Source organism: Neomonachus schauinslandi, chromosome 1, assembly GCF_002201575.2.
Source record: "Neomonachus schauinslandi chromosome 1, ASM220157v2, whole genome shotgun sequence".
NCBI lineage: Eukaryota > Metazoa > Chordata > Mammalia > Carnivora > Phocidae > Neomonachus > Neomonachus schauinslandi.
The window spans coordinates 164836956-164849927 of NC_058403.1; the positions used below are offsets into that span (position 1 = coordinate 164836956).

At 49.7% G+C, this 12972-nt stretch overlaps 1 protein-coding gene across 4 annotated transcripts in view; it reads right to left on the minus strand.

Annotated features, from left to right (window-relative positions):
• LMCD1 (LIM and cysteine rich domains 1) overlaps nucleotides 1-12972 on the minus strand; it is a 59430-nt gene that overhangs the window by 15202 nt on the left and 31256 nt on the right. For 2 of the 4 annotated variants that reach the window (XM_021695218.1, XM_021695219.1), the window contains 2 exons: nucleotides 8135-8390; nucleotides 963-1292 (listed from right to left, as the gene is read on the minus strand). In XM_021695218.1, coding sequence (XP_021550893.1) covers nucleotides 963-1292; nucleotides 8135-8390 — 586 coding nt within the window. The remainder of the gene's footprint in view (nucleotides 1-962; nucleotides 1293-8134; nucleotides 8391-12972) is intronic. The other 2 variants (XM_021695220.1, XM_021695222.1) reach the window with 1 other exon arrangement.

The window sequence follows — 12972 nt, forward strand, 5'->3', positions numbered from 1 at the left end:
CAAATAGAGGCAGTTGAGGCCAGTTGGCTGATACGGGCAGAGGGCAAAAGGTAGAAGGGGGCAGAGGCCAGGAAACAGTAAACACCAGTCCTTGGTGGCACCTGCCTCAAGCTAGTCCTCTTACCTCCTGTGGGGCAGATTCAGGCAAACCAACCCATGAGACACTCTGGCTTCTGCAATTTTTCTCAAACAGCCCCCAGGAGCTCACTCCTTTACAGCATATCTTCTACGCGCTACTCGAGGACACTACCAAAGCACAGCTCAGATCCTGTGACGCCTCCCACCGACAGCCTGCCATAGCTCCCCATGGCCCTCAGAGGGATGTCCAATATCCCTGCTATTTTCCTATGTGGGGACAGGGTCTTCTGCCTGTCTGATTTCCTGGGGCTTGGCGGAGAGTACAGGCTAGTCAATACTCAAGGGACGAATGGATGGCTTGCCGCTTTAGGAAGCATGCCCCTGCTGACCTGGCCAGCCTCGTGTCTCCACACCCCCCAGCACACCGTGCTTTCAGTCACATGGGACTCTGCTCAGGCCTCTGGCTCCACCGTGCTCTCTGAAACTTTTGTACATGCTCATCTCTATAAGGCGGCACAGGGCTTCCCTGCCAAGCCTGAAGACTTGGATGCATCCTGGTTATTCTTTCCAGGCCAGGCTGGGCCCCAGCTCCTCCTCCAAGCCGACCCTCACCCCAGCCAAGGTTTGATGCCCTTTCTCTAAGCTGTGACAGTTTGGTAGTCTGGGACCTCCCCTGGACGATGAGCCTCTCAAGCACGGTGATCGTGTGTTATTTTCCGCAGACAGTGCCTGGCCCAGAGTAAATGAGCACCACATAGCTGCTGGCGGGATGAACACATGAATGGATGCATGAATGAGGGGAAAAGCCTGGAGCTGGGGCCCCAACCGCGCAAGCCCCGAGCCTGGTGGTTTCAGCCACACCGGGAGGCTGGGGAGAGACTTACGTATTCTTTGGATAGGTCGCCGATGCTGCCGTTGGTGGTTGGGGCCGTGGTCTCCGTGCCCTCTGGCTTTTCCGGCTGCTTCCCCTCCTCCTTGGGCAAGCCCCCCTGCCCAGGGAGGGCCACCTCTCCCACGCCCAGTGCCTCGCTCTTGTACTGCTTGACAAATTCTTCCATCACTTTCACCTCATTCTCCAGAAGTCCACGGCAGCGAGAGGGGTCCTGGTCATAGATGGGGAGCTGGTGCATGAGCTGGCGGCGGCGGTAATAGGCACCCTCGGTGCCTGTCACTGGCTGCTTCTCCTTCGGGATGAGCTCCATGTACTGCAGGCCCTAGTGAGGAGGAGATAAAGCAATTGTGATTTGCAGGCACCCACGCAGAGATCTGGAACGGGCGAAGTTTCCAGCTTCTTCGGGTTTTCTGCAGAACCTGAGGACGGTCAAGGCCGCAATGTTGTGAATCTGGCAACACCCCAGAGAGGCCTAAATAAGTTTCTGGATGAGAATGGTGTACTTTAAGTCAGTGTTCATTTTAGATTCACGGACTTTGAGATACAGGTTTGGTTTCCTTCAACACTGAACATTTTTACTTCACTCACCTCATGGCAATGCTCCTAATTAAAAAAAAAAAGTCAATCTAGCTTAAAATTGCTTTTCTTAGAAAAGTATAATTAAATCATTATAGGCATAAGGTATTTCATGGTTTATTAATTTAAAAACAGGCAAAGGCACCTTCTAATAGAATGAATTGACAAGGTCTCAAGGTAATAACATTTCCACATCAGTATGACTGGTAACCATCTGAATATTAATATGTCCATAGATAACTGTCCAATTTGGCTTTTTTTTTTTTTTTAAGTGAACAGTAATCTTATACTTGGGTAGGCTGCCAGGGATGGGGAGATTAGGGGGAGATAAAGGTCAAGGCCAGACAGCATGAGAAAGTGTGAAAGGCAAATTGTTTTCCTTGACAACTGTTCTTGGCGTCTGGGCTTGCCCCTGACTGTGACCCTGACACCCCCACTAGGTTGCTTGATTCCCACTGCCCAGGTGGCTGTTTCCATATTAACCCTCTTGGAACCTGCCTGCCCCATATCACATCACTTGGGGCTGGACTCATTTTGGAACTGAATTGTGTGAATCAACATGGAAAGTCATATAGCAATTCATAATAACACCCCCTTGTTGTTGCCTGATGTTGGGGAGTAGGGGTGAGGAAGTGGAGGGAGGGGTGTACTAGTCCAGAGCCTGGTTTGCTGAGTTTCATAATAAATGCATTCCGGATGAGAGCAGTTTTGGAGAAGGGAGAGGCAGGTGACCCGCGTTCCCATGGGACTCATGAAGCGAGCGACAGCTGTGGATGCCCCCTAGGGGGCTCCGTCCTAGATCCTGGAACATCTGGCTGAGGCTTCTTCTGGCTCTGTGGGCTCATGGCATACCCTGTTACTATCCCTTCATCTGCACAGTCCCCAGCACTTTTCCAGGTGCTTTGCCAGATACAGGAGATGGCCTAGGTGGTGGACAGAGTCCTGGGGTGTAAATGTGGGGTTGTAGCTCCTGCCCTGCTGTTGTTCTCTGTGTAAGACTGAGAAAGCACCCAAACCCCCTGGGCCTCAGTTTCATCATTTGCAAAGTTTGGGGTAGACAGACTGCATGATCTTCAGGGTCCTGACCCCTGTGAGAATTCTGTGGTGACCTCACTCAGTCCTTACCTCAACTATGAGAGAGAAGCGGTAGCACCAACCTGAGTCTATAGGTCAGGAAAGTGGCTCAAGGAGTCCATGGATTCTGGTTGGCCCAAGAGGCCAAGACCCTGAGCCCCCACACATGGAAGAACAAGAAGCACAAGGGGGCCACTCAGCTGACTGCGTGTCTGGAAAGGTCCTGACTCTGTCTGGGGAAGGCAGGGGGGATGTGGTTTTTCTCTGGGTCAGTATGAAATTGCAGGGGGCTTCCAACACGAACATGCCAGGCAGGTAGGTGTGAAGAATCTAGTCTCACACTTTGGAGTGCATAAGAATCACTGGATGACATTGTGACTCTGATTTAGGAGTCTGTGAGGGGCCTAGAAGTGAGCACTTTTGCAGGTCCTCCTGGGTGAGTGTGAAGCCGGACATCTGAGGATTGGGGCCTCTCTGGGGACAGTGGGTGGCAGGACAGGATGTGACCCTCAGAGGACAGGGAAAGCAGCAGACCAGCAGCCTACAGGCTGGGGCAGGGCACAGGGCCCTGGGGAGACGGGTTAAGGCCAACGAGACGGGCTGTGGGGGGCAAATACCTATCACAGCCATTCCAATTTTGTGCTGGGGCCTGCCCTGCTCCCAGGATCTAAGGAAGGATTTTGGAGAAGTAGAAACAAGAGCATTGCTCACTGTGCCAGAATGGGCACCCAGACTCGGCCATCACCTCATTCATTCCAAGTGCTGAAGCAGTTCCAGCTGCATGGCTGATGGAGCTCTTGGGAGCGGAGCGTAACCTCTTCTCCTACAAAGGCTGCTGACCCCCCAGGTTGAGTGGTTGAAGGCATGGTGGTGCCTATGATCCGGGCACCCTTCTAGGTGCCTGACCCATGCTAACCCATCTAATTCTCACAGAACCCCTAGGAGGAAGGAATTAATATTACCCCTCGAAACACTGAGGCACAGAGAAGGAATCTCCTGAAGCTCCCACGACTCGTCTGTAGTCGAGACAGTTTGGTACTCAGCAGCTTGGGTCTCAACCATGTGTCTATGACTTCTCTAGAAGATGAATGATTTGCCAAGAGAAAACGATTTCCTCCAATCTCTAAGGGAATTTCCTTTGGTCTTGGGCAGGGTGAGGAGGCTGTGTAAGCACTGCTTAGGGCCACCATCCCCCAGTCCCTGGATAGGTCTGTGACTCCGCCTTCAACAGCAGGTATCCCTCTCTGTTTTGCGTTACAATAAACACTGCGGTAGAAGTCCTGCAGCAGTGGCTCTCTGCAGGTGCTGGCCACCTGCTTGTTGATCCTGCATTCAATGTCCTTTCCTGGCTCTGTCCTGGCCACAGGTGTTTGTGGCCCGCAGAGTTAAAGGATTCCTGGGCAGGGCCCTGGAGACAGGGAGTGTTCCTTCCCCAGGAACCCAGTGTTCCTGTCGCAGCTCAAAGCCCCAGCTGGGCACCGAAGCATCCCGCTGCCCCTGGCGTGTGTTCTGTGATGGCTGGCCCCGCCTGGCTTGCCTTGTCTGGCTGGCCCTGTCTGGCTGGCCCCAGCAGCCGATTGACACACCTGCGGCAGACTCTGCTCACTGACCCTGGGGAGGGTATCAGAGTCTGCCGTTCAGACAACCACATTGGTTGGCGTGGGCTTGGGAAGGGGATGATGGGGACAGAGGGCTGGGTCAGAGTCAGCTGCCTGTGCCGCTCAGAGCTTGTAAGAGAATCTCTCAGGAATCTCTCCAGGAAGCTGATTAAGGTCATGTTCCCCAAACCTTTAGCAAGAAGCCTTTTCTCGGAGCAGCTGGAAAGGTTGGCTTAGGTTTCAAGTTTTTCACGAGGACCTTTCTGAGTCATTTGGTGCTCTGCTGTCTGGCTGGGACATCCTGGGTGAAGAGGTTCCCAGAATCGGGCTTTATCAGGAGAGGAATCAAAGGGCAGAGAGGAAAGTGGGAAAGAAAGGTGCTTTATTCCCAGGGTTGGGCAGTAGAAAGGGCATGGACTCTGGAATTGGAAGACCTGACCCTGCCTATTCTTTCTGCTTCCCCAGCTGTCAGGCAAGGACGGTCAGTGGGCTTCATGGTACATGTCAATCCCAGTCAATAGTGGCTACTCGGAGTGCTGTATTGAGGAGGATTCTGAGGCCCAATGAGGGCTCTGTGAGAGACAGTGCCCTGACTGACCAGCAGTGTTTGCCATGGGTATAGGAGTACAGGATGAGGTATGAGTGCCACACCTGCAGAGCCTCCTCAAAAGCCTCTGTTTGCTCCCCTGTAAAATGGGGTTATTATGCACGTAGGGAGTGGTGAGGTGTTGATGATATATCTATATGTCTGTCTGTCTACCTATCTATCCATCCATCCAGAATGCTCAATGGATGCTGGTTCCCTTCATCTTTTCCTCCTTGCCTCCTCCCAAATCCTGGATAGCCTTCAAAGATTTGCCCAAGTCCCTCCCTATTCTTAGAAATTCTTATTCCCTTAAAAGTGCTAATCCAAGATACCTGCTTCTTTCTGCCTCTCCTCCTACCTGTCTGGTTCTCCTGGCCTGGCTTGGTAGGGAAGAGCCTAAGCTTTGGAGTGAGGGAGGCCTGAGTCCAAGGCCTGGCTCTGCCATTTAAGCCAGCTATGGGACAGTTGGCTAGTTGTGTCACTTCTTGGAGCCTCAGCATCCCCCTCTGTGGATAAGTGTAGTCATAGTCCATCCCTAACAGTGTTGGAAAATTAGATGAGACCATGCATGTACAGCTCTTAGCATAGTGCTTGGCACAGGTAAGTACTCAATAAATATTATCCATTAGGTTTATTGTGACTAGTCTTCAAAGGCTTAAGAATTTTTCTGCTTTTCATTCTGGTTGGGAAGGATGACAGCAAGATCCAGTCCCATTTCCAAAATATAATCAGTCCTGATCACTTGGTAATTAAAAAAAACATTGGGAGGGTGAATGGGAAGAGAGAACTGTCCAATCTCAGAAAGGCAACTTGCTCGGGCAGGCCAGATGGGGGGCAGACAGAGGGCCCTTTATACCATGTGGTTTTATGAGCCAGCATTAATCACAGCCTGACGATGGCTTCCTCTGATTAGTCTGGGGCCGAAGCGCTTGGGGTTTTCACCAGCCAGTTCCTGACGCCCACAGCCAGCTCTTTTACGAGCTGCTTGCTTTAGTTTCCACTGACATCTTGGAGACCTGCTTGATGGCTTACCCAGACCTGGGCGCTGGAGGCAGACCCGCACGCAGAGCCGCCCGGCGTGTCCCAGCACTGCTATTGTTGGACGTCACCCTCTGTGGCCCGGATATGCCCCTGCCTAGCCCCTCCAACTGGCGAAGGCCAATTAACCATGCTGTGTTTCCTTACACGTAAAATAAGTCCTATTTCACAGGGTGGCTGAGCTCACAAATGCTGACATATTCTTTTAAAATATGTCTTCAAAAAGTATAGCTTTTAAAAAAGCATCTTGCCGGGGCGCCTGGGTGGCTCAGTTGGTTAAGCGACTGCCTTCGGCTCAGGTCATGATCCTGGAGTCCCGGGATCGAGTCCCGCATCGGGCTCCCTGCTCGGCGAGGAGCCTGCTTCTCTCTCTGACCCTCTTCCCTCTCATGCTCTCTCTCATTCTCTCTCTCAAATAAATAAATAAAATCTTTAAAAAATAAAAAAAAAAAATAAAAAAAAAAAATAAAAAAGCATCTTGCCAATCTCCACTTGATCTAGAAGGGAGTCCCCCCTCCTCTCCCCCACTTAAGCTACAGCCTAGAACTGTGCTGCTCAGACTCTCTATGGTGAAGGATCAGTTTTTTTTTGTTTGTTTGATTTTTCCACCTATTGCAGAATGATTTCTGGGCTCACTGCATGAGATGAGAATGTAGCTCATGCCACATTGAGATTTCCACGTGAGTCTGACCACAGTGGAATTCTCTTCAGTGAGAGGAGGTCTCTGATCACATGCCTGGATGTCAACTGCTACTAAATTTCTCCAGCATTTCTTCTCAATTTCTGTACCTCTCGTTGTGGGCCAATCACAGGATTTTGGGGCAGTGTCAGTCCATGGACCACGTGTGGCCAGAAGGGTGATATAGCACAAATACTCATCAAACCTACTATGTGTCCTGCATGGTGCAAGGTGCTGGATAGGATGGTGCACAGGACAGGCATAGTGTCTGCCCTTGTGGGCCTCGTTTCACTCCAGTGAGAGAGATGATAACTAAGCAAAGTTGCACATAAGATAACTATACCTTGCAATCAAAGCTTCTAAAGAAACACTGGAGAACTGAGAGAGCAAAAATGTAGCTGGAGGGTAGGTGGCATCTGCTGTAGATTGGGTGGTTAGGGAAGGCCTGTCTGGGACCTGACTGTCAGAAAGACCCAGCCATGCAAAGAGCAGGAAAAGGATATTTCAAGTAGAGGGAACAGCAAGTGCAAAGTCCCTGAGGAGGGCAAAAGCCCAGAGCGTTCCAGAGCAGGAAAGAGGAAGGTCAGGGCACTGTAAGGTAATGAGTGAGGGGTCATAGCCGGAGCTGTGGGAGGAGCCTGTGGGGATATGACCATGTAGGACTCTGAAGTCTCTCCTTTTTCGCCAGAAGAGATTTAATTAAAATGCCAGGCTTGCATCTCTAAAACTGTAGGACCTTTTTAATCTCATTAACTTGTGGAAATCACCTAGGCCCTTGCTATTCCAGGTGAGGTCTGGGGGCCAGCAGGATCAGCATCACCTGGGAGAGCGTCAGGAGCGCAGAGTCTCAGGACCAGCCCCAAGCTTACTGGATGTATTTCAGCAAGCTGTCCAGATGACGTATATGCTTGCTGAAATTTGAGGGGCACTGGTCTGGTCTGCTGGGTCTTGAAGGCGGCTGCATGTGGGATTACCTGAGGAGTTAAATGCCCATGTCTGGTGATGGCGATCCTGCAATCTAGAGCTTCTGATTTAATGGTCTGGGCTGAGGCCTGTGCATGGGGACTTGTTATGGGTCTTTGTAGTTGGGTGGCCAGGGTGTGACCTTGTCCTTCTCTGGGTGCCTCTTCCCCAGGGTTGTGTAAAGCTAGTTTGGTTCTCCCTTCCAAGCCCAAGAGGCCTCTGCTGTTGGAGAGGGGATAGGACTGTTTCTCTGCTCCCCCACAGGCCTGCAATGGGTATATCCCAGGCCACTTTGAGGGGAAATGAACATCTCACACATGAAGACAAGCACTCCGAGAGTTTGGAATGATAAACCATCCTTTGTTCAGAAGTGGGGAGCCCATAAGGAACCATGGACGACCCTGGACTAGGGCTGGAAGGGCCTTGGAATTCATAGAGACACTTTTATCCATTTCATGGATGAGGAAAACCGAGGCCCAGGGAATTTTCACTTCAAGATCACATAGCGAGGCAGGAGCAGGTTCAGAACTAGAGCTCTTCCTATCATTTCTATAATCTCGCCCTCTTCTTACCTTATCTTTGACATTCAGGCATGACGAACATGTACAAGGATAGGAAAACAACCACTTGGTTGGAGGAAGCTGCCTTACCAGTTTCTGGGTGACTCCAGGAGGGGCCCACTCATAGGTGATGGTGTCAAAGGTGGGATCTTTCCCAGTGGCAATGGGATTGGTCATGATCATCCGATTCCTCTTATAAATCCGGATGCCGTCCCCACCTTTCACCCGGGCCGTGAGGGTGGAATACTTGGAGTCCATCAGCAAGCGGCCAATTTTCCGATCGTCTTCCAGCTCAGAGCTGAAGCAGTGGTCTTCGTGGCTGCATTTGCATGACTTGCATATTTTCCTGGGGTGGGAGGTTAATTGGGACATGTGAGATCAACCTCCAGGCAAGAAGAGCAGAGTCTCCTGCTGGTAGCATCTGCCTTTTTGAGAGCAAGTTCAAGGTTCGGCTTTAGTAACTTGGAAGGGTCGGCAGCAAGACAAATGGTAACCTGAGATCAAAAGGCCTCTGGGACTGGGAACTGCATTTGGGAAACTACCAGTCTATCTGTGGGGAATGTAGGATGTGACTTTTGCTGGTAAAAAGAACAGCACATTTTTACTCACTTTGGGTGTGACAGCAAAGGCTGTTTCATTCATTAGAGATGCTCGAAAGCAGGAGTCTTTATGACCTGTGGGCTGAACCCGGCCCACAACCTCCTTGTGTAAATAATGTTTTATTGGAACACAGCCATGCTCATTCACTTACATATTGTCTGTGGATGCATTTGGGCTACAACGGCAGACTTGAATAGCTGCAACAGAGACTGTGTGACCCACAGAGCCTAAAATATCCACGATCTGGTCCTTTGTAAAAAAAAAAAAAATTGCTGACCTCTGCTCTAAGGAATTATTGAAATTATCTCCCAAGATTCATGAGCCTTGGAACTTTAGCAGCTTTCAACTCTTTAGCAACCATAGTGAAGTTAGAATACAGCTGAAAATTTTCTTCAAGGAATGGGTGGATAGGACCCAGGGGGGAAGGGAATGAGCTCAGAAAACCCCGTGGGCTGGAGAGATTGATGTTCACTGGCAAGGCTTCGTGGTGAGGCTGAGAGAAGGAAAAGCATCCTGGGGAAGCGTCAAATTCACTCGAAAGCCTGATGCTTCTGTCTGACAATTAAAAACTAAAGTATCTGGCTGCTTTGTGCCATGCTGTTAAGGTTTCAAAATCCAGAGTGTTCCCGGTATAGAGGAAGACCGCTTCCCTCCCTTTCCGGCCTGACACCTGAGGCCTGCTGTATCTCAGCTGCTCTCACGCATGAGATTTGAGAACTTGTTAAGTGAGCAACGTCAAGACCTGCAACAGGGGTGAGGCAGGACCGAGCAGGAGAGCTGCTACCGCAGTAGCAGGAGTGCCTCACAGCCAGGCATGCCTGAAGGAATCCTCCTTTTTATCCACCAGTAGTTTTTTTTTTAAGATTTTTTAATTTATTCATTTGACAGAGAGAGAGAGAGAGAGTGGCAGGCAGTGGAGAAGGAGACCCCCCGCGGAGCAGAGAGCCCGATGCGGGGCTCGATCCCAGGACCCCGGGATCATGACCTGAGCTGAAGGCAGACGCTTAACTGACTGAGCCACCCAGGTGTCCCTTCCATCAGTAGTTCTAAACTAAGGTCACACCCCCAGGAGGCAAGTGGCAACGTCTGAAGACACTTTTGACTGTCACTGTCATAATGGGGTGCTACTGGCTTCTATAGGGTAGAGGCCAGGGATGCTGCTAAACATCTGTAATACAGAGGACAGCCCCCTCCACAACAAAGAATTATCCTGTCCAAAATGTCAATAGTGCTGAGGTTGAGAAACCCTTGTCTAATGAGGGACGTCCCACTGCAACCTTCTAGGAGCCTACAGTTGGGGTGAGAGAGGGAAAGAAAATCAGATGGACACTGTAACAGAGAATAAGGTTGGGCCCTGTGAGGGCTGCATATGCTCTGGGATGGTTCTGCTGGTCTGGACCAGTTCCCCCCAGCCTGTAAGTATGGGGCACGTGGAAAAAGGCTCAGGGTGATAAGTGTGGGAGACAGAGGGTTACAGAAAGTTAGACATATTTCTCCAGTGCAAGGCTGATTCTCGTTTTTAATGCACTGATGTACAGTGTGACTTTAAGGCGGGGAGAATGCAGCATTTCCAATGTTATCTGAAGAGAAGCTTGCAGTCCAAGTTCACATGCAGTGGGCTACAATTTGAGAAATGGTAAAATCGATGATCTCAAGGATAATTCCAGTACTTCAAAATGGAATATGACCCTGAAGATGATGCAGGGCAAAAACAAGAAGTCTTTTCTTTCTGTTCTCATAAGAAGGGGTTGCTCATTTTACAGAATTGGGGCACTTTATTCATAATAAATATTCTCTTGCCTCTCCCTTTTATGAGCCAGGCATGAAGGAGACTGTTTCTCTAGGGTAGGGGGTAGCACCACTGGTTTACACGTGGGGAGTGACAACAGCAGAGGAGGAAGTGGGAGGAGGAAGAGGAAGGAAGTGAGGGAAAGCCTGGCGCCCCACGAGATCCTCTGAGCCCCAAGGCCTTCCATGCATGGAGCTGGGTGGGGAAGCTGCCATTTGCTTTTTTGGTTAATGAGACTCTCAGGATGCTATTAGAGATGTAGCGAATGCAAAACAGTTTGAAATGGAAAATGCTGACGGATATGAGATATTCTCTGAAACTGTGTCAATGTTCTTTCTCCCTTTATTCATACCATCATGTTGCCAGGCACTGTTGCTGCGATTCTATAGATGAAGAAGATACCCCTTAGACCAACTCCACTCTTTCCAGGCACCCAGACTGAAGGGGACACAGACACACCCAGAAAGAGCCTCAGTGGTAAAATGGCTATTTCTACAGTCTGTCCTGGGCTACCTGCAATGCTGCAAAAGGCAAAGCCTTGGACTCTAATCTCAGCCTGAACACTAGCCCAACACAGCCCATGGTCAAGTTTCTTATCTGACAGTGAGATAGATAGTTACATCAGGAGTTGGCATACTACATTCCATTGGCTGAGTCTGGCCCATCCCCTATTTTTGTACAGCCTGTGAAGTAAGAAAAGTTTTTACATTGTGACATGGTGGGAAAAAAAAATCAAAAGAAGATTACTGACACAGGAAAATGATATGAAATTTGAATTTCAGTGTCCTGAAATACAGATTTATGGGAACATAATCACATTCATTCATTTACATATTGCCTATGGATGGTTTCACGCTACGAGGGCCAAGTTGATTAGTTGTGCCAGAGACCATATGGCCTGCCAAACCGAAAATGTTTATGAACAGGCTGTTTACAGAAAGGTAGCTGACCCTTGGTTTTCAAACTTTGCTGCACATCTAAATCACCTGGGGAGCTCGGTAGACTTGGAGATGCCCCACCCTGGCTCCAGCTAGTCAGATTCCATGGGTCCGGAGTGGGATCTGGGCAGGGGTACTTGTAATCCTGTTCAAAGGGTATCTGGATGCCCATCAAAGTGCCAGAATCCTTAGTCGGTGCCTTTCAGGAACTTAAGCAGCTCTGGTTGACTTTCTCTGGTCTCTCAAAAAGCACAGGAAGCCCAGCTCTTTGGGCAGAGTCATCTGTGAAGATCCCACTGCCCCAGGGAGAAGAGGCAGAGCTAACACTGGCCACCTACACCAGCATGGAGACAGGACCTCCTCAGAGGGGGTGCCGCAATGAGGATGATGGGAGAATCCAAAGAACGACCCCGAAGAATGTGAAAATGGGTGATCTGAAGAGCCAGTGGTCTGTCTCCCATTTGTCATACCATGTCCCCTGCTTCCCTCAGGGGTTCCCTGGGGTTCTTCTCCACTCACTGAAGTCAGTGTGCATTAAAAAAAAAAAAGCGATTAGGATTATGATAATATAAAAAAAAGAATGTCTGCCTGCAAGGAAGAGACTTTCTGGCTCTCTCTGAAAAGCCTGGAGTCCTGGACGTGTGTGTCCCCCTGCCCTGAAGGGTGGGTCAGCCTCCTGAGGATAGCTCAGAAGGCCAGGGAACCTGACATGTCCATCAGGGAAGCAGGAAGCTGCAGACCGCCAGGGGAGCCTCCCCTTCTGTTTTCATGAAAGTCTGCTCTTGCCTTCTCTCTGTACCCTTCTCTCCAAGTAATTCTACCATCTGCCACTGATACTAATTACCATGCTAATTCTGCTAACCATGTCACTAGTTTGATTACAGACAGCTTGCCTGAAACTATGGATTGTAAAGCCAGAAGTGGAGCCTAGAGCACATGGGCTCCAATGTTCCCATTTTTCAGATAGGAAAGGTGAGGCTTACAGAAGGGAAGTGTTTTTTCAAGCTGAGTCAGCACATGAATTTGTCCTATGATTATTAGTTGGGGGACTTGCTCATTAAAGCAGGCCGGCTGTCACTTGGGTCATTCAAATATCTTTCAAACTACTGAAAGTATGAGAACTGGAGCATAAAAATACTTTCATGTAGTTTCCCCCCCTAAGTTTCTGGGACCTCCTGGCTCCAGTATGGCTTGAATTTAGGTCCCCGTTAAAGTTATTCCAACCAAAGACAACACTTGATATTTGGGACCTGAAGCTACAATCTGCATTTCTCAAGGATCAATTTACTTGATGTTCAAGTCCTTTGTAGAATGGCGGGGGAATGTGGGGATTAAAACCGTGCTGACATTCCTGCTTATAGCCCAGAAGAACAGGGCCCTGAATTGCCATCCTGCCATAAACAGCTAGAAAACCAGACAAAATATGTTGAATGAACCTTTTCAGATGTCAGACAACAGGCAGCAAGGGACTGATCCTTGAGAGGGGAAAACATTATTGAACTGAGTCGGTGGGTGCATTCAGGGAACATTACCCCCTGCCCTAAGGATTCTAAAAGGAGGTATCCCAGCTGTTTTTGGAGAGCTGATGAGGAGTCAGCATT